This window comes from Anopheles gambiae, chromosome 2, assembly GCF_943734735.2.
Source record: "Anopheles gambiae chromosome 2, idAnoGambNW_F1_1, whole genome shotgun sequence".
Taxonomy (NCBI): domain Eukaryota; kingdom Metazoa; phylum Arthropoda; class Insecta; order Diptera; family Culicidae; genus Anopheles; species Anopheles gambiae.
The window spans coordinates 33,734,624-33,754,591 of NC_064601.1; the positions used below are offsets into that span (position 1 = coordinate 33,734,624).

General features: G+C 50.0%; 4 protein-coding genes across 4 annotated transcripts; 2 read left to right on the forward strand and 2 right to left on the reverse strand.

The window, feature by feature from the left end:
* The first annotated feature begins 111 nt into the window (after positions 1-111).
* On the forward strand, positions 112-3,924 carry LOC1273897 (GPI ethanolamine phosphate transferase 1). Its single transcript, XM_061645753.1, has 14 exons — positions 112-373; positions 437-603; positions 672-1,032; positions 1,103-1,336; positions 1,399-1,546; positions 1,605-1,796; positions 1,862-2,090; positions 2,163-2,314; positions 2,379-2,581; positions 2,649-2,842; positions 2,906-3,096; positions 3,169-3,249; positions 3,321-3,512; positions 3,622-3,924. Exons 1-14 carry the CDS (start codon positions 243-245, stop codon positions 3,907-3,909), a joined length of 2,763 nt encoding a protein of 920 aa, XP_061501737.1. The 5' UTR covers positions 112-242; the 3' UTR covers positions 3,910-3,924.
* On the reverse strand, positions 3,289-5,795 carry LOC1273899 (zinc finger protein 717). The gene is made up of 3 exons (XM_061645754.1): positions 5,501-5,795; positions 4,679-5,436; positions 3,289-4,606 (listed from the first exon to the last, which is right to left on the reverse strand). The coding sequence occupies exons 1-3, from the start codon at positions 5,636-5,638 to the stop codon at positions 3,931-3,933; spliced, it is 1,572 nt and encodes a 523-aa protein (XP_061501738.1). The 5' UTR covers positions 5,639-5,795; the 3' UTR covers positions 3,289-3,930.
* A 245-nt stretch (positions 5,796-6,040) lies between these two features.
* LOC3290771 (uncharacterized) lies at positions 6,041-6,997 on the forward strand. Its single transcript, XM_563003.5, has 3 exons — positions 6,041-6,319; positions 6,397-6,739; positions 6,816-6,997. The coding sequence occupies exons 1-3, from the start codon at positions 6,127-6,129 to the stop codon at positions 6,925-6,927; spliced, it is 648 nt and encodes a 215-aa protein (XP_563003.1). The 5' UTR covers positions 6,041-6,126; the 3' UTR covers positions 6,928-6,997.
* An 18-nt stretch (positions 6,998-7,015) lies between these two features.
* On the reverse strand, positions 7,016-19,917 carry LOC1273900 (dynein axonemal heavy chain 6). Its single transcript, XM_312934.5, has 14 exons — positions 19,732-19,917; positions 19,490-19,660; positions 18,968-19,419; positions 18,446-18,884; positions 17,739-18,373; positions 15,816-17,661; positions 14,478-15,754; positions 13,819-14,416; positions 11,369-13,732; positions 11,156-11,297; positions 10,344-11,080; positions 9,994-10,260; positions 7,444-9,919; positions 7,016-7,363 (listed from the first exon to the last, which is right to left on the reverse strand). Exons 1-14 carry the CDS (start codon positions 19,851-19,853, stop codon positions 7,016-7,018), a joined length of 11,874 nt encoding a protein of 3,957 aa, XP_312934.5. The 5' UTR covers positions 19,854-19,917.
* Between the last annotated feature and the right edge of the window lie 51 nt (positions 19,918-19,968).

Genomic DNA, 19,968 nt, shown 5'->3' on the forward strand with positions numbered 1-19,968 from the left:
ATAAACCTCTCTCGTCACGTGGTCAAAGCCGTTACATTTAAAAAAAATAAACATCGAAGCATTCTATGTTTTTCACCTGCCGCAATTTGACAGTTATGGTAGCGGAATTGTTTTGAGCGGCGATTTGTTTGTTTTCATTTTATCAGTTCGAACGGTGCAAGCAGTGTAATGCATTTCCTCTATCTGCACTCGTAGCTGCAAGTGTCCTCCTTCTTCAGTATTGATAAGCAAACGCAGAGAACATGAAACTACTCTTGCTGGCAGTGGTGATTCATGTTCTGTTCCTTTTGTCCATTTTCTACATCCACTTCCAATCGCCCATACTGAAGGGGCTACCGGATGGTGCGGAGCACGATCATCCACCAGCGGATAGGTAAGGTGTTCCGGCTTGTTTGTGGCGAAACAGTTTCAACTAATGCAAGCGACTTCAATTCAGGCTGGTGCTATTCGTGGGTGATGGTTTGAGAGCGGAATCGTTTCTACGGCACGATCTCAACCGTACCCACTTTTTGCGGAACACACTTCTCCGGGAGGGCGTGTTTGGAATATCGAACACACGAGTTCCGACTGAATCACGCCCCGGCCATGCCGCATTACTGGCAGGTAAGGGAAAAATGTACCCGTTCACTCGTACACTGTTGATGTGAACGCTTGCTTTTAATTCCCCACAGGCGTCTATGAAGACCCAAGTGCAGTGTTCCGGGGATGGAAAGAGAATCCGGTCGAGTTTGATTCTGTGCTGAATCGGTCGAGCGTAAGCTACTGCTGGGGCAGTCCGGATATAGTGCACATGTTTTCGCGCGGTGCCACCCCCGGAAGGGTTCACGTGGCTGCGTACGATAGCAACGATGAAAGTTTCGCACAATCGGCCAACACCTCGCTGCTAGACATATGGGTGTTTGACCGGGTACGAGAGTTTCTGGCTGGTGAGCAACAAACGAAGGGTGGAGTTTTATCGCAGAAGAAAGTTGTGCTCTTTCTACATTTACTCGGACTGGACACGGCGGGCCACGTTCACAAGCCATACTCAGAGTGAGAAAAGCACGCGCAATATACATCGATTGTGGTGTTGCAAGAGTTCATTGTGCACCTTTTGCATTAGATTATTTACAGAAAATCTTATTACCGTCGACAAAGGCATTGAATCGATCGTGAGGCTGATAGAGCGCGCGACCAAGAACGATGGTCGGACTGCGTACATCTTCACATCTGACCACGGTATGACCGATCAAGGATCGCACGGTGCAGGGCATCCACACGAAACGGAAACACCATTTCTGGCTTGGGGTGCAGGTTTTAAGCATTGGAAGGAGGCGATCCCGGCGTCTGATTATAGGTGAACATACAGTGTTTTTGGCTCATTTCATCATTTACATAAATCTATTTCCCCTCGTTTAGCAATGCGTTAGAGTTGGATGGGAAGAGCATCCCTGTACATCACCTTAACCAAGCGGATGCAGCACCACTGATGGCGGCAGTGCTTGGCATTGCGGTACCAAAGAATAGTTTAGGAAAGCTTCCACGCTCATTGCTGAACGTATCCGAGGTAAGCATTGTCCAGGTGATCTCGAAAAGTTGTATAGTACAATCACAATCTTTACTAGGAATACGCAGCATGGGCAATGCGTAATAATGCGGAACAGCTACTATCTCAATACCATCACTGGCAGCGGGAATCCGAGGGCAAAATGCTGCAATGGTTGGTGAACACAAAGCAGACCAGCTTGAAGGTGTTGATCGAAGCGCTGCAGTCGGAGATTGCCGATGCAGATTACCGGAAAGATTACACCGAAGTCGTGCGTGTCTAAAGATAGCTTTAGGAGTTCGCAGAAATATCCAAATAACACGTCTATACTTGCAGCAATCTCTAACAAAAATGCTCATCGATACGGCGCTAAATGCTATCGAATATTTTCAAACCTACTACAAACCGCATCTGTACCTCGCGCTCACACTGACCATGTTAGGTTGGTTGCTGTTGCTTGCCAAGGAAACGTGTACACCGACTAACACCAGAATATTTGCCCTCAATCGAGCGGTTGCATTAACGGCAGTGGTCGTTGCGCTAACTGTTACGGTTTTTAATATAGGTAGGTACAAAAATTAAGTATCTTATTGAACTAAAAGGATGAATAACTTACCTTTTTGGTTTCGTGTTGTAGCACAAAACACTCCGACCGTTGTTGTGTTATACTTTGTGCTTCCCGTCGTACTTTGGGGCTACATTGGAGCCCACTGGCGCCAGTACGCACCACTGCTGCAGGGGAAAGCAGCGATGTACTCGGCTGGTTTTATTATCGCCGCAGAAGCATTGGTAAGGTTCCTGTTTCCTTTCTATTCCGATTGCTTCTTAATCAGCTCTAATTTCTTCTGCACAGGTATGGGCGTTTATGGATCGTAGATTGTTAGCACCGTTGCTGTGGGTGCATTGTTTGATCGTGGTAAAACCACTCCTTGATAGGAAGCCATCGGATGTAAACAATCGCTCGATGGTACGGCATTGGATAGCGTTCAATCTGCTTCTGTCCGGGTTTTTCTTACTCCCAACCATTGGACGAGACAGCTCTAATGTGTATCTGCTGTGAGTAGCAACGGTCCAAAGCTAAGTGCGATCATTTCAATGAATATTCTATTCCCCTTGTGTGCAGGTGCATATCGATCTTCGCATGGACGGCTGTTAACACGATGATTGTACATCGTTCGAAGCATACTTCCTTGTTGAAGAGTATTGCTGTGCTGGTGCAACTACTCCAAGCAGCGAATTTGCTGTACCTGATTTTTCTCATCCAAGCATCAGCAAATGTACCGCAGTGGTGCAGATCGCTGTGTTGGGTGTTTTCAGGTAATACCTCAAAATGCTTTTATTCCTCTACCCTGAATCATGCATGCACTGCTTATCTTAAAGGACTTGGTTTGTTGGCTCCCTACTCGACGAGTACTTCCGTGTCGGATCGTATGCTGGCATTGTTCAGCGGTCTGAGCGGCCCTTACATGATGCTGTCGCTCTCCTACGAGCCCTTGTTCCTGCTGTGTTTCTGCTATACGCTCTATCTTTGGCTTAATGTGGAGAACTGCATGCGTAACAAAAGAATTGCGGTAAATGATAATGAAGCAAGTGATAAAAGCCTTCCACTCATTCTATTTTCGCCTTCCGTTATCCCATTTTAGCTGGATAGTTTCCACTATTGCTCATCCATTCAGGCAGAGGGAAGCATCGATTTTAAAAATACACGCCTTACGTTTGGATTCGTACGTATTCGGACTGGGGAAAAAGCTTCTATTGAACAATTTTTATTCATATCTCTCTTCTATATTTACAGATGCTATTTCTGCTTGTATCCTTTTTTGGGACGGGCAATTTGGCCACCGTAAGCTCGTTCGATACCAACTGGGTCCGATGCTTCGTCACGACGTTCTCACCCTTCACCATGATGGCATTGATTGTGTTCAAACTATTAGTACCAGTTCTGCTGCTTATCTGCGTTTTGAAAGCGATGGTCATCATCAGCTCGGTAAGACAATTGACAAGTTCAAGTATAAATAAGTTACGCACGCAAGATTAAAAAAAACACTTTTCTTTCTTTACCCCTCTTGGTTGACTCCACGCACACACACACACAGGTACCCAAGACGAAAATGTTCACTCTCACACTGATGGTGTGCGATTGGATGTGTATGAACTTCTTCTTCCTCGTGAAAAACAAAGGCTCGTGGATGGAAATTGGCTCCTCCATATCACACTTCGTCATCCTGGAGTGTACCACGATTGTGGTAATTATGATGTACGAACTGGCCCACTTCGTAACGGACGTAACGCTCACTACGAGCACTCCTGGGACGCGACCAGCGCAAGCATATGTGACCTCCTCACAGAGCCTTCCATACACCAATAAAGAAAGGGTTGAGTAGCAGCGGCAAACCTTAGCTGTGTTACGTGTAGTCCATGTGCTGCTCATCTGCACTTTTCAGCAAATGTTTCTGATGGCTTCTACGATGCGTTCCCAGCGCGCTACTCTTGGTGAAGCTTTTCCCGCAAAGGTTGCAAGCGTACGGTCGGTCGCCACTGTGAATGCGCCGGTGTGCTGTTAGATCGCATTGCTGTGTAAACTTTCGGCCACACTCCTCACACACGTACGGTTTCTCGCCCGTGTGCGTTCGCATGTGCAGCTGGAGTAGAAAGACGCGCCCGAACGCACGGTTGCATACCGTGCAGACGTGGGACTTTTCGTTCGTGTGCTGCAACATGTGCACCTTCAGGTTGCTCCCCTCGGTAAAGCGTTTGTCGCACACGGAACAAGCGTACGGCTTCATACCGGAGTGGCGTCGTTCGTGCAGATCCATGGCTGATGCAGTTTTGAACCGCTTATCACAGAACCGACAGCCGAACGGGCGTTCGCCGGTGTGCGTGCGCAGATGTATCGTCAGAGCGGATTGCGAGATCCACCGTTTGTTGCAGTACGAGCAGACGAGGGATTTTTTCTGCTGTGGCGCCACACCGGATGCAGGTTCCGTCGTCACTGCCGGCGTTCGTTTGCTAGTTTCACCTTCTGCGGGATGTTTGGCATCCCGTAAACACAATTTCTCGTGGGATTTTAGTACATCTTCACTGTTAAAGTAAAAGAAATAAAGATTATCGAACGGTTTCCGAAAGGATGCAAAGTTTACCGTTAAAACATACCTTTTAAACATTTCTAAACATTTTTCACACGCTAAAATATTGTGCAATTGCAAGTGACGCGCGTAATGCTTCAAAGTAACAAAACTGGCACCACAATGATCGCAACTGTACTTAAAATCGAACGTCCTCGTAATGGTACCACTATCACTTTGCCGCGCATCCACACCATCGTCCCTATTTGCCTGGTCCATTATATGGTACAGTTCTTCGTCTTCCTGTTTCAAAGTTCCATCCTCTAATATGTCATCATACAGTCCATCGGAAAGCGCGATTGTGCCGTCGGTAATGATCGTATCAATCGTGCTCATTGTTTCATGCTCATAATCCAGCTGCACTTGTACCGTCTCTTTCATAGACTCCGCCACAGGAACGGTTGATTGATGGTGCAGCTGTAACAACGTATCACCGGTTATTTGTGAACTACCGGCTTTTTGCGTCACAAATGCTTTCGGTAGTTCCTCGTCGTAGTGTTCGGAACTGTCGATGGATTGCTCTTCCGCCAAGGTGATTTCTTCATACAAAGCTGCTTGGCCTTCGGATGCCTCAACCACGTAAGATACATCATCCTCCGGGTACGTCTCGGAAAGTGTGTCATTCCTTACCACCAGCGCGTCCGCATCTTCCTGTGCATCGCTTGTAATAAGATTCATCAGCAGATCGTTGGTTTTGCGGCAGCGCAACACAAAACGCTCAGCTATTGCCAGATCGTTTAGACAGTTGCCACAGATGTGCTTGGAAAAGGCGTCACGTTCTTGTATCTGCAAAAATAGACCCAGTGCAGTATTGAAATCACGAACGAAGAACGAACGTGTTAATCTTTACCTTTATTGCTCCATTTCGACTGATTAGGTCGCTGATTTTCATTTCAAATTCATCCAAAATGTCGAACACATAGACCATATCCTTGTCTTCCAGCAGGCAGCAGCGACAGGCGGCAGGTAGTATCACTTCTCCTTCCATGTTTTACTATCCCTTCTAGTTAAATAACATTAGCAAAGCAAGACGGATATGGCCATTAGCACAAATTAACTATTTTAGTTAAAAAAAAACACGTTCTGGCGCGGCGTCGACACGGCGTTTGTTTATGCTTTGATGCGGTTTGTGATGTGGTTGTTGTGACAGGATGCGCAAAATGACAGATTGCTCAGTAAAACGGGATGCTTTCACGCACAACCGTATCAAACAATCGATAAAGAGTCATAAAAATATGGTTTAGCTCTGTACAACAAATCAATAATTTTGAATTATTTTTTAACTTCCTTTTATCATGAAATCTAAAAAAATTGGTGAATTTTAATGTTTTATTGTTGTGTCAATTAGGACCAACAATAAGGGCTTGTTTCACGCAGCACCCAACGGAAGCCCTGTTCAAAACCAAAACAAACGTGTCCGAAAACGCGCGTCAAAAGGTGCGCGACCTGCCTGGCTGCAAATAAATTCCGGACAAAATGGAAGATTCTCGTTACCTACCGAATCAAAGCGAACTGAACGCGGTGCAAGATGACGAGCTACGCCAGGAACTGCTAAAGTACTACCGAAGTTCGCTTATCATTGGCTTGCTCAAGCAATCCGACGCTCCCATATCAATAGAGAGCCGGGCGCTACTGTCCGTGTACAAACACGAAGGTGAACTGCCTTTGGGTAAGTACATCCTGATCCTTCCTTTGCACGATTTGCACGAATCTGTGAACTACAACCAACCGCTCTCCGTTGCGCAGGACTGGATCACATACGCAACGTGGACATAAGCTACCATGAACGGATGGCGATCGGCAAGTACATCGAAAGCAAGATCACCGAGCAAGTGCGACCGTTTGTGGAGAAAGCAAAACGGTACTGCGGTGGAAATCTAGAGGAGCTGTCCGCTTCCCAATTTCAGGAGCAGTACCGCAATCTGCAGCTCGATCGTGAACGTCAAGAATTGACGGAAAAGCTAGCACAGCTTAAAGCACGCAAATTGCATCTAATGAAAGCGTGTGCTGACATTCGTACCGGACCGTTCCAGCGGAACAACGTCGAACTGAAGCATGCCGAGGCGCGTTCTATGCAAACGAAAACTGAGTAAGTACCAACTAACAACAATATGTGGTATAAGAGGCTCAGTTAGCTTGACGAGCAACATGATCTTTCGTTGCAGATTGCTGCAAAAACTAGTCGCAAATGAAATACTCAACTGCACGCCGCATGCGGTCAAAGCGGTTAACGAGGTGACGGCCAACATCAACACTCTGCTAGGAAATGGTGAATGAAATCTATTCTCTACACAGCATTTATTATAGTAAAACGATTAAAATTTGATAATTCCGTTACAAGCATAAACTATAGCTCCTACTGTGGTTAATCCGTAATCAATGTAACGAGAGCAGTTCCCCGTAGAATCCAGTAATCGGACGGAAGCTGCGAGTCGAGCAGAACTGAAAGAACGAAGTTGGTTGATTGGCCGGTTGTTGATAGAACACCCGCCCGCACACTCGTCTTGTACAGTGGGGCTTCGTATCGACGCCCAACGGTCAGATCCGTGCACGGTTTTAGCCAAACGACGGGCAAATGAGCAATAAGCTCCCTGTGTCGGGCATCACACAGTCCTCCCTCTTTGTGATCCCAACGGCCTGCTTCGATGAACAGACCGTGGATGAAAACACCATCACTGGGAGGATTGAGGTTGTGAAACAGTTGCAAGGAATCCTAAAACGAAAAAAAGCGTTTAATTAAAGTTGATAACAGTTGTCCAACACTGAACAGCTCGCCACGGTGATGTACATTACCTTTTTCGAACGCTCCTCGTAAATGGTCGACTGGTGTAGCGTTACGTTCATAATTTCGAAATCGAACCGCAGCGTATCGATCGGTATGTTATGCTTGCGGGCGTACGTCTGCAATGTGCCGGTGAGGAACGATTGCGGGAAAAACAGACCACACACCCACGAAGAAACGGGCAACCCATTGACGCACCAGTTTTGCACATACTCGATCCGATGCTGCAGATCGGTCACCCAGCTGGCCAGCGTCTTTGTCGAGAGGTATCCCTTCGAGTGCCATGCCTGCGGTACTTGATTGTTGCCAAATGCACGGTAGATCGTTTCCAAACTTTCGGACATTACCACAAACCCTTGGATCGCTTTCTCCAGATCGCGCAGGCTGCCATGCAGTATCGACAGCAGCCTGTCGAACCGATCCACCTCCTGTATCAGAACGGTCGTGAGGGAAGGGATGCGATTTTTAGCATCCCGTTGCAGCAAGCTTGGATGCAGCTCGTCATACTCGATGGAAGTTGCTACGGCTTTGCGTATCGAATCAATTTTCTCCAAACACATCTTGTCCATGGCGGCCATCGCTTCCTCTCCGAGCGAATCGCCACCGGACTGGCTTTCGAGCAGCGTGTTCAGAAAGAAGTACGTTTCGTTTCGGTTGAAAATGATGTTTGCGTTCTCGTGCATCCCGAATATGTCTGGTGGATCGTGTATGGACAGCTGCCCGGCGTACTCCAAAAACCCACCGATCTTGCGTGCCTCATCGCCGGTCGGGCAGTGGTACAATCCACTCGCACTGTAGCTGTACGCTTCGGTCAGGATCAGCGGCGATGAGAAGCGCTTCAATATCGCTCGCAAACAACGCTGATCCCAAACGTCCGTTACGCGGCCCCCGTAAGTGATCTCACCGTTGATGTATTCTAGCGCATCCCACGGTATCGGTGCTCTCAGCTCCCGATCGCAATAGATGTCCAACGTGCGGAGGGCACACTCGCGATCACTTTCGCTAAACTCGTACGTAATGTTCCATCCCAGCGGGCCAAACTTGCGCCGCTCCAGGATAACGCCGTGGAACATGCACAGACCGAAGACGAGCGCACGCCATTGCGCACCGAGCACGTGGAACTCGAACCAGCTGCGATCCAGCTCGGTTAGCGAGCGCACGAGATTTGAGCGCAAACCCTTCGGCGGTTCGTTCGTTACCTTTACCGAATTCTGCAGCACGCTGATCGGGAACGTACGCACCGGCATGGATGAGAGGAACAGCCGGAAGTTGGTGTCGACCGTTTGCAAACCCATTGCGATGCGATTGACGATTTTTTCCATCGCTTCCATCCAGGACGTTGCCAGATGGCAATTCTGCAGAAACACCCAATGGCCGCTCCGAGTTCCGGCCTCTATTAAAGCCTCCGCTGCCGGGCCCTGCCCCTGGCCGAGCGAAATGGAGTGCAGCCGCTCGACGCAGTCCCGTTCCTGGGCGAATTTGATCAACGCCGTCATTGGGTCGGATCCTGCCGACAGTACGAACACCAGCGGTATGGACGGCGATATGTCCGCGTACAGCGAGGCAAGGCTAGTATTTTTCGGTGGCTCAGTGTACCGCTTGCCGAGCGCGTGACGAATGAACTCCGTTACGGCGATGACCAAAAATTCATCCTTCAGTGCCGCCACCAGCATTAGCTTCTCCGAAACTGACAGCCTAGCGTTCCAGTCGATCGCTGGCGGTTCGGGCACGGGCGCAAGGCAGAGGTCCTCACGGAAATCCTCAATTTCGATGATCAGCGATCGGTGCAGATGGTTCGTCAGGTCGGCAAACTGGGCCGGATCGTGCACCTCGAGAAAGCAGCAAGCTATCCACTGATTGTCGCTCAGGAAGGATGGCTTCCGCTCGAGGGAAAACTTTCGCTGCGAAGGCCCACGTACGATGAAGCTAAACTCTTCGTCGGAAAACTCCTGTGCCTCCTTGCAGATGGCAAACGCAACCAAAAACCCGCATATAAGCTTGTGCTTCTCGAACAGCCCACGGCAGATGTTGGAAAACACGGTAAAGGTAATGTCCTCCAGCAGTGTTGCGAGCCGCTCGGGCAGTTCCATCCGAGCGTGCGGCTGTTCCACCACCGAACAGTACACCTGGGTGAAATAGCGCAGGCTGAACTGGTACATCGGGTCAATCTCGGACAGGGAGGCCACCACGAAGTACAGGATAGCGCCGCGCGCCGCCAGCACGCGATACTTTTCGCGCGTGGCAGCAATGTTCAGCTCGGTGCGCTCGGTTTCAATGAGCCGGTCCGCGATGATGGTGGACATTTCCTTGGATTCGTTCAGCGACTCGACCAACTCCTCGTCGTCGAGAATGTTGCCCTGGGAGCTGTACAGAACTTTCAGTATCTTGTCTTCCAGCAGTAGCAGCTGCTGCTTATCTGCATTGATGGTAGTGATGAGATCGTTACGCTGCTTTTCCATCTCCGGAAGCTCAATCTTGATGATCTCACTAAATTAGGGCGAGTTGGAACGAACATAAGATGTATGAGCGCATTGGGCGTTCACACGCGTTTATCTACTTACGCCAATAGCTGATCCTCGAGACCGCTACGCGAGACAAGGAAGTTTACCAAACTAACTTGAATGCATATTTCGGGCAGAAAGTGCGGATTCGGAAGCTTTGTGGTCATGTACAGCCGAAAATTGCTATCATAATCTACGTCCACGTCACCTAACTTGATCATGAGTCGACCATTTTGCAGAAACACCTGCTTCATAAGGATCGTACCGAGGACAGGATCTAACGTCTCCTGCACATCTTCGATCAACATTGGAAACCCTTGTCGTATGCTGTTTGTTTGTGTTTGGGATAAAGGGATGTACAAGCGGTTAAAGACCATTCGACCGTGTCGATTTCATCAACCAATTCTTACCATACTTCCAAAATGCGCATCATATTTCCATCGGTCAGCTTAATTATGCGCAGCTCGTTCCGTGACTCCATGCTGCGTATCCAGCGGTTCGCTTGTTCCTGCGGATCGATCATGAGCGGCCAGCGACCACCCTCTGTTGCGATGATTCCATTTTCCACCGATATTTCATCGCGCGGCAATCCGTACATGTTCCACTGGCGTATCTGATAGGAGTCGCCCAGAATCTGCACCAAGCTAAAGGTGGGACTGCTTGGAATGTTTAACCGCTTGCACTCCGACACCCAGATTTCGGACAGCGTGCGGCGGTAGTCGATCGGAAATGCACCCAAATAGGCAACGTATGCAGACGCCACCAGGACGTCCCCGGGCACCGCAAAATGTTCCGCCGTCAGCTGCTTCACTGTCTCGCGCCAGCGTACTTCCTCGTCTGCCAGGGCCGACGTTAGTCGTCCGGCACGATTTAACCGGGCACTGGTAAGATCATTGTGATCCTGCAACAGCTTCATTTCGCGCTTCTTCTCTTCCAGGTTTGCCATAAGCATCGTTATTTTCGCTTCGATTTCGGCCAGCTCGCTCTGCTTCGACTTGAGCAGCTGCATCACTTCTCCCAGCTCTTGTTCGGCCGCTTTTTGTCGCTTGATCTTTGGCTCTACTACTTTGTAGATCTTGGCGTACTTTTCTATGGCAATCACCCAGAGGCACATCGATTTAGCCACTTTGGAAACTTTCTCAATAGTCTGCAAGAATTCGGAAAATGGCAGTAATTTATAAATTTAAGCGAATTTTAAGCACGTGATTCCATTCTCACTTACCGCCGGCTGGAAATCTTTGTGATCGACGTACGATTTAATTTTCTTTATAATGGCCTCTGGTATGTGTTCCTTGTCGTAATCTTCCAGTTTTTTCAAAAAGTTTACATCCGACATCACCACCTTAGCCGTGTTCCAATCGGGCCTGAAAATAGATTGTGCAATTTGCAATTTGTGACGATACAAGCAAAACGAAATATCCGATCAATCTCTTACTTTGCTCCGAGGAGTATGCACACCGCCTCCATTACGAACTGTACCAGCTTGGGAGGTTTCTGGAAGACGCGCAGCTCGTTGATGTCATTTTTGTTGAGCGATTTCAGCGCGTCCTGGGCCGCCTGCAATGTGGGCAGCACGATCTCCAGATCCTTCGCCGCCTCGTCGGCAATTTCCTGCGTTTCGGCCGCCTTAATCTTTGCCTCGGCCTCATCCTTGGCCACACTCTTCTTCACACTCTCCGCCATTGCATTGTCCTTGTCCAGCTTGGCCAACAGCTCTTTCATGTTTTTCGACTTTTCCTCCAGTATAGGGACGAATTTCTTCAGCTCCTCTCCCATTTCGGCCACCACTTGGTTGGTTTCCAGAATTTTGCTCAACCCGTTAGCAATGCGATCCTTCTTCTGTATGATAGAGTCGACCCGCTTCTGCACCAGCACCCGGTACTGGTTCAGCAGCTGCAGATAGCTGCTCGGCGTGGTGTAGTAGTGGCGACGCATCTCGCGATAGAACCGCTCCGATATGCTCTCCACACTTTCGTGTATCATGACGCAGATTTGGGCCAAATGTTTGCACTGCACCTCGTTGTCGGAGACATCCTTTAGCGAGCCGATCGCGACGCTGCGCAGTGCCTCGGCCGGCCACTTCACGAACCAGTCGATCGTGCAGCAGTTCACCAGCGAAGGAAACATTCGACAGCGCCCGCGGAACGTATCGCCCACCGGGCTCATGCACATGATGACGTGCAGGTTGGCCCGGACGCGCTTGATGAAGAACTCAAATATGCCATCGCGCGTTTGATTCGGATGGCCACTCTCAATGCACGGCTGCCGGGTGTTTAGAATGATCTTCTCATACTCATCGCCCTCGAACAGATTCGGTACCTCGCCCGAGTTCAGAATGTTGTTTATGTCTTCCATGAACGCTTCGTGCACGATTTGCGTGTCGGTGATCAGGAACACGGTCGGTTTGTTGAGCACTCCCGCAATCCAATAGATCCGGCGAAGATCTTCATGGAAACAGCTATGATCGTATCCTCGGCGCAGTGCAATCTGATGGCACTGGTAGCCATTGATGTGCGCAGCCAGCTTTGCCAGGCTCTGCTTTCCCATTCCGGATACACCCACCAGCAGCCCATTGCCACGCTCCGAGCGCAACAACCGTGCCAACCGCACGATATGTTCGACGGCGTCCGCAAAGAACACCAGATTCATCTCCGTTCCCACAGTGCCATTGTAGTCCTCCAAATAATCCAGCAAAATCGATTTCAATTTCTTCATCTCCTTAATCTCCTCGTACACGCGATCCTCCGGCGCCTGGCCGAACACCATAAAGTCCCCGAACATGATGGTCTCCTCCGGCTGCACGATCGTCGTTTCGAAAAACTTTTCACAACAGTCCTGCAGCAGCTGCTTGAAGTACGTCTTATCCTCCTCGTTGATCAACCGATCGTAGAAGATGCGCAGCGATTCGTGATAGAACAGGCGCATCAGCTGCATGGGATTGATGTACGCCGACGAGTCCGCCTGCAGCACGCCCTGCACACACTTGGACAAATCGCGCAGATTAAAAACGTAGTGTGATTTCTTCGGCGTGGGCAACAACTCGGCCGAGATGCGCTCGTACACGGCGACGGCCGTCTCAACGATCGGTTCAGCCAGGGGACGTATCGCCATGTTGAACTCGCTCAAGAAACCGGCCAAAATGGCCTTGAAGATCGTCTTCAGCGTATCGCTGTTCGGCGAGGGCAGAGAAAACAGGGCAAAGTGACGGATGAAGCGTGCCGTCAGCACGTTACGGCCACCGCCGGGCGGAGCACAGGCAGCCCCAAGCGTCACGTCGACAATGTCCTTCCAGTACATCTTTTCCCGATCGTATACTCCGCGGAAGTCGGCAAACTGGCGCAGCAGCTCGATCGGCGGCTGGCTTCCGTAACGGTCCAGCTTGGGCATGTTAACGTCGTCGATGAACACCACGATTCGCTTGTTGATGGGCGCCCCAAGCAAGGTCTTTTTGCGCCGCTCGAGACGTGACTCGATGATCTCCTGCGTGCGTGCGCTTTCACTTTGTGCGGAAAAGTTTACAAAGATCGGTATCACGTCACGCTGCATCAGGCGGTTAAGAATTTCCCGCGCAAGGACCGACTTGCCCACACCGGTGTCACCGGTAAACAGTACCGGGTATTGATGCTGCAGCAGCATCTCGGCCACGAACCCATACTTGGTGGTATCGAGCGTGGGCACTAGCAGATCGAAATAGGGCACCGAAGGATTGTAGACAAACTTCGGGTGTATCGCATTCCAGCTTTCCCAGGTGCGCGTTTTCGTGTTGATGCGAAAATCCCAGAGCGTATCCTTCGGTAATCTTTTGAAGTTTTTTTTTTGCACAAAAAGAAGACATTTTAAAGTTCTAAATTCACTTTTTGTCCCAAAAAAGGTGACAATACTTACAGTCCTAATTCTTCCTCGTTCTGTAGCGTGCGATAGTACTGCTCAAACTGAGCTTTCGACTCGTCCAGCAAGTTACCGCCAAACGACCAGAGCATGCTCCAGGTAAACATTTTAAAAATGTAATGCTTTGCCTCGCCCCGCTCCATCAGGTGCAATCCCTGGGTTTCCTGCAGCAGCAGATAGAGCAGCTTGGTCATCATCGTCAGCTTGCTGATGTTGACCTGATGAATGCTCCACTTGCAGTTGCGGTGCAAATATTTCGTAACTGTTTCGTAATGCCGCTCGTACAGTGAGAGTATGTGCGATTTTAAGTCGCCATCGAGGTGTAGATGTTGAACCGTGTTCAGCCACGATTTCACGATCGAGGACCATCCGAGGTGTACTGGATCCATGTACACCATGCCGCAGCGGGAGACGGTGGCCGGAGAAGCTTGCGCCAGGTCCTGCACCTCGAACACCATGTGCACCCAGCTCGTCAGCTTGATGCGTTCCGAGTTGGCCAAACAGAGCATTTTGTTATCATCCAGTACCGTGTTCAAATTTTCAATCCATACCGCATCCACGGGACCATCGCAAACAACCCATTGGTGAATTTCGTCTGGGAAGGAAGCATTTGATAAGAAATGGTAGCAAAGATACAAAACGATCAAATAACAAACCTGTCACAATCACCGCCGATCTGATGGCCATACCGAGCAGCCCGTCGCGCCATTCCATTGTCGCCAGATTCACAAACCCGTACAGCTCATCCATCGAGATGGCTTTGGGATTAAGCGTTTGTATGCGCACTGGGCGGTACAGTGGGCCTGGGGCGTTTTCGGCGTGCAGCTTCTCGAACGCATTCGCCAGTATGTGCAGTACGGTCGTTTTACCACTGCCCGTAGGCCCTACCAGCATAACGCCCCAGCGCACTACCATCGTTTCGTAGAGCTGAAGCGTCTTCAACACCAACTCCGGCACCGGCTGCAAGTTCCGATCGATCATGCACTGCTCGATGGCTTGCTGCAGCTCTCCGCGCTCTGGCTCGGGCAAATCCACGCCCGGGAAAAGATCGCTTAAAATTCCGTTAAAGAGCACCGAATCGTTGGCCAAAAATTTGGGCAAGTTTGAGTCACGCAACGCCGAAATCAGCGTGACGTCTTCGGCTTGATCGGGCGTGGCGCGCTTCAGTGCACCCGCCATGACGAGCACGCTTTTGACCGCGCGCATACCGAAATCGTAGTGATCCTGCTGGCTCAGCTGCTCGCTGCATAGTTTGTACATCTGGACCATCTTTTTGGCCAGTATCTTCGACCCTTCGAAACCCTCCGAGTACAGTATAACCTCGGCGATGAGCGCATAGTCCGGGACCATCATGGAAATTGGCCGAAACAGTGCTTTCAGATTGTCCGGCAGCTCCGTTCTTCCGGCATATCCGGGATTCATCGTGATGAAGGCGGCACAGGAAGGCTTTAGCCGGATTTCGCGCCCCTCGAAGAGAAAGCGTTTCATTTTGGCAGCCTTGGCGTTGCGTATCGTAATGAGCTGCTGAGCTATGACCGAAAGCACCTCGATATCGATGCGGTTGAACTCGTCGAAGCAGCACCACGCGCCCGACTGGGCAAGCCCGGTAAAGAATCGTCCCATCATCTTGTAATCCAACCCGTCGGAGCAGTTGAACACCACGCACTGGATGGCGAGCGCTTTGGCTAAATCTTTGGTCGTTTCCGTTTTGCCCGTACCGGCCGGACCGGCCGGAGCGCCACCGAGATCCATCTGCAGTGCGCCCATTAGGCAGAGGTAGCAGCGATCGGTGAGCGGAGTTATTACCAGCACTCCGCCGGCACCGAGATACTCGTAGAAGTAGGGCAGATTGGCGGATGCCATTTTCGTTTCTATCACTTCCGTTTCCGGCATCCAGTAGTAGCGTAACATTTTCAACCATTCAAAATCGGTCCTGAAAAAAGGGATATGTTTAGATACACGCAGACCAAGCAAAATAATTAACAGATACTTACGACTTTTGCACTCGCTTTGCCACCATGCCCGCGATCATATCACGCGCGTGCACGTCGATGGTGATCAGTGCGCACAGCACCTTCCGGACAAGTTTGGAAATTTTGGTCCGAGCAATCGCAGCCAGAACGGTTAAGTTTTTCGTCAGCTTGTCGTGGAACTCCTCCATGCCTTTGTCCACATTGCCGCCCGCTTCCAGGATGGCATGGACGTCCGCTGCCCACTGCTGCTGGGAGATGGTCAGTACGACCTGATTCGGTTGCTCCTGCATCCAGTACGAGCGATCCTTCAGCCCGTACACACGATAACCGTGGCGCATGTAACGCTTTACCGCCAGGAACATCGCTTCTTCCACCTTCGAAAGCCAATCCTCGACCGCACCGCGAGCCTTCAGCCCGACACCGAACGTAAGCCGCTCACCCTCCGGCGAGATCATCGCTATAATGTCGTTGGTCATAACCGATTCGCCCGTTTCGGTTTTCTTCTTGCCAAACTCGATCTTTGCAATCGCATCGAAGCACTTGGACAGGTGCGGCTGTACCGCGTACGGGTTTTTCGTTTGGGCCAATATTTCCAGCAGCTCGTCATTGGACAGGAAGTAGAACCGCGGGAACGCCATACGCTTCACCTCCAGGTACGCCTCCAGGCAGCGGGTAACCTTTTCCAGCAGCACGTTGTTGATTTGCAGCTGCTCCAGCACTCCCTCGGCCGTCATCGCTGCCAGGGCAAGAGGTGCCTTTTGCGTGCGGCGCATCAGATCCTTCCACGCTTTGTCGACTTGCAGGAACATTTGCGTTTCGTGCGGCAGCTGGCGTTGAATGTCGGGCGCGGAAAATATTGCCTCCAGATAGATCCACGACTGCTGGCACTGCGTCCACTCGTCGAGCGTGCGGGAAAAAAGGTCCAGCTGAGAGACCCAATCGTCCACCTTGGGTTTGATGGGGCCGACGTGCCGGGAGGCGGCCACCGTAGTAACGTTAATGCTGGACTCATCCAGCACGGTCTGTATTTCGTCGACCCCTGCTAGCACAAACACGTCCCGATGGTCGCGATGACTGATCACGGTCAGCTCCAGCTCCTTCCAGGCGTTTTCCACCTTGTTGAGCAACGTTTCCAGTCCCGCCTCGGCACTGGCCATGTTGGACACTTCCATCAGCTCGGCCGCTATGTCCTCCTCGAATGCGTTCGCGTCCTCGAAGGTGTGGAGGTAAATTTCCGTCTCCTCCGCAAGATGCCGGTTCAGTATCTGCTCGATCTTGATCCAGTGCCGTGTCTTGAGTGCGGGATTGCGCAAAAACCCAAGCACCGGTATTTTGTCTTTGAACTCTTCCGCCTCAGCCTTCAGCTTGGGGATGATGTCATTCTTCGGCAGGTTCTTGTCGAGCATGGCACAGTTTTTCAGTATTTTCGTATTCAACGCTTCCACCTCATCCATGCTGAGCTCGTTGAAGTGTATTTCGTTCCATATCTCCACCGACTCTTTCCACTGCTGCACACTGTCCCAGAGGATCTGACGCAGCTTAACCTCATTGATAACCTGATCGAGCTTTTCAAACCGTGTCACTTCGAGGCAAAACTCTTTCTGATATTTCTTATACTCCTGGGCCTTCCGTTGGCACATCGTTAACCGTTCGGACAGGTCAATCAAACAGTCGCGGACGAGCGCTGGGTCGGAGCCAAGATCGAGTAGCCACTCTTTTATCACCTCCTCGTGGATATCTTCAACTTCGGAGAATATTTTCGTGATATCCGCTTGCAGGCATAGGTCAAACTTGTTGATCAAATCCTGCTTTTGTGCTCGTTTAGTTTCCAGAGTTACGCTGATTTCGTTAAGAAACTCTTCCATGTCTGGAACGATATACAGCCGTTAAAGGTTAGTAGTTTTAAACGAATACTTGACGGCGACACATTCAGACTAGGCTTACCCAAATATTTATCCTTGTCCTCGTCGCGAAAGGTAACATGATATTTTTTCATAATTTTTAACGCCTCGTACGCATAGTTCAGCTCCTTCTGCAAACTTGCGACATGCTCGTGGCAAACCTCCATATGATTAAAGTAGTAGATGTAGTGATTAGTTTCCTCCGGCACAATCAGCAGCTTCGTCTGCAGCTCTTCGCCCTTCTGCTCGACGTAGTTGATCTTCTCCATTGCCAACCGGGGTATGGTTTCGTCCAGCACCGCCAGTAGCTGCTGGCAGATGGGTGTGATCTCCTCACGAAACGCAACCTGCTTCACCTGCAGCAGCCCCAGCGGATGCGACTCCTGTATCTGTTCCAGGTCTGCCATCTGGTTGGTGAACCGTTCACAGTACATTCGCAATACCTCTAGATTCGTTTCTCCCCTGATCACGTCGTGATCGACGGCTAGATTCTCCTGGTACGATAAGCGGATCCGATCGAACTGTATCACGTAGTCGTCGACACTGTTGTACGCTACGATAATGCCGTCGAAGATGGTTTTCATATCGTACGTAAGCTGCGTATCGTTGTAAATGATGAAATCCAGACTGGGAGGGTTGCCGCACAGGCGGTCCTCCTTTCTTCCCATTATGGTTGGCCTGGAAATTTGAAAAAATCAACAAATAGAGAGAGACTGTCTTCAAACTTCCGCTCTAAGCTGAGGAACTCACTCCGTATAGACATCGAAAAAGGCATCACTTTGAAAGCGATCAATCTTGTAAACCGTACGCATCACCAGATTGCTCAAGTCTTCCAGCATTCGTGTGGTCACTTCGCGCGATGGATCCAGATCGATGTGTGTCGGTGTCAGCACCAGCTCCACGTTCATGAATGGCGGCTTCGTGTGCCCGTCCGTTGCGCATTCTTCCATAAAAACCGAGAAAACGTTGGCCAAATTTTTGAACGACTCGCGTAGAATTTGATGCAGCAGCGTTATCATTTTCTGATCGGCACACGCCAGAAAACGGGCCAGCAGTGCGCACAGCTTGCGCTTATTAGCACGCTCGGTGAAGCTCATCATGTCCTTAAGCTTCTTTTTGTTGGTCACATTAATCGCTTCGTCTTGGGGTGAAAAGCCACGATCGATTAGCGTGTTGCAGCATGCATCATCTGAAAACGAATGTTAAATTTCGAGTAATCCATGCAATTTGCGAAACTCCCTCGTACGCAATACTCCCCGGCCCCTCGCTTACATAGAACGTTACGCATCTTTTCACGCAACTGCTGAAGCAGATCGCGCACCTGCTCGAAGGTGGTCATCTGCGTCTCGATAAAGTAAGGAAGATGCCAGTTTTCCGACACGGAAACGTCGAAAAACCGAAACCCGACCAGCTGCACGTACTCATCTTGCATCGTCAGCAACGCTCTAGCCAGCCGCGGAAGGACGACGAATGCACTGGCAGCAATCTTTTGGCGCGCGTTCTCATACTTGTACCACTGAATGTTGCGCAGCCAGAGGCGGAACGCTTTCGCGAGGCGATAGTGTTTGAAAAAGCCCAGCTCCGTAAGCCGCCGGTACTTGCGATAGTCGGCCAGCCACGCATCGAGCGCGGTAAAATGATTTTCCGAATCGCTCCAGTATGTTACGCCGTGCCGGCTCACGGTAAAGTACTCATGTTTGTCGGCCTTGCTAAATGGAACCTCCCTAAGGACCGCGTAAAATGGGTGCACAAGTTAGGATAGTTTCTTAACAAAATTAGTAGACAAAAACTTACAGAAAACTATACGGTGTGAAATGTTCGCTGTTTTTGGAATAAGCATAGGTTAGGAATACGAAGCTGTTGTCCTTCAAGCACTTGATCCTGTCCTGGATCAGCACCTCCAAATCGATCAGTACGGGTTTGTTGAGCTGCCGGGTACGGGCCGTAATCCGTTTTCTCCGTTCACTGTGCAGGCATTGGGAAACGGAACTCTTGCATGTGATCGACAAAAATAATATGTTCTCCTCAATACTTACTCACTCAACGCGAATGTAAAGGCGGCTTTTGGTTTCGTTAGAGCCGACTTTAATTTCTTCTGTCCTGCCGGTTTACTCATTTCGATTGGAATACGTCTTTCAGACTGGCTGAGATGCTTCATGCATACTTACTGAAAATGTTTAAATGCCGTACATAGCTTCCATGGCAACGGTACCACTTCCCCTGTACGATTGTACATAGCAATGGCGTCTTGGTTACCTGGCACATTGTTACGC

Excerpts from the sequence above, each read along its gene's own strand:
- LOC1273897 (XM_061645753.1), top strand. The coding sequence starts at position 243 with ATGAAACTACTCTTGCTGGCAGTGGTGATTCATGTTCTGTTCCTTTTG. Across the intron at positions 374-436 it reads GATCATCCACCAGCGGATAG|GCTGGTGCTATTCGTGGGTG; the intron begins GTAAGGTGTTCC and ends ACTTCAATTCAG. Across the intron at positions 1,337-1,398 it reads ATCCCGGCGTCTGATTATAG|CAATGCGTTAGAGTTGGATG; the intron begins GTGAACATACAG and ends CCCCTCGTTTAG.
- LOC1273899 (XM_061645754.1), bottom strand. The coding sequence starts at position 5,638 with ATGGAAGGAGAAGTGATACTACCTGCCGCCTGTCGCTGCTGCCTGCTG. Across the intron at positions 5,437-5,500 it reads GTCGAAATGGAGCAATAAAG|ATACAAGAACGTGACGCCTT; the intron begins GTAAAGATTAAC and ends CTATTTTTGCAG. Across the intron at positions 4,607-4,678 it reads TGTTTAGAAATGTTTAAAAG|TGAAGATGTACTAAAATCCC; the intron begins GTATGTTTTAAC and ends TTACTTTAACAG.
- LOC3290771 (XM_563003.5), top strand. The coding sequence starts at position 6,127 with ATGGAAGATTCTCGTTACCTACCGAATCAAAGCGAACTGAACGCGGTG. Across the intron at positions 6,320-6,396 it reads CGAAGGTGAACTGCCTTTGG|GACTGGATCACATACGCAAC; the intron begins GTAAGTACATCC and ends TCCGTTGCGCAG. Across the intron at positions 6,740-6,815 it reads TCTATGCAAACGAAAACTGA|ATTGCTGCAAAAACTAGTCG; the intron begins GTAAGTACCAAC and ends CTTTCGTTGCAG.
- LOC1273900 (XM_312934.5), bottom strand. The coding sequence starts at position 19,853 with ATGAAGCATCTCAGCCAGTCTGAAAGACGTATTCCAATCGAAATGAGT. Across the intron at positions 18,885-18,967 it reads AAAGATGCGTAACGTTCTAT|ATGATGCATGCTGCAACACG; the intron begins GTAAGCGAGGGG and ends ATTCGTTTTCAG. Across the intron at positions 15,755-15,815 it reads GCAAAGCGAGTGCAAAAGTC|GACCGATTTTGAATGGTTGA; the intron begins GTAAGTATCTGT and ends CCCTTTTTTCAG.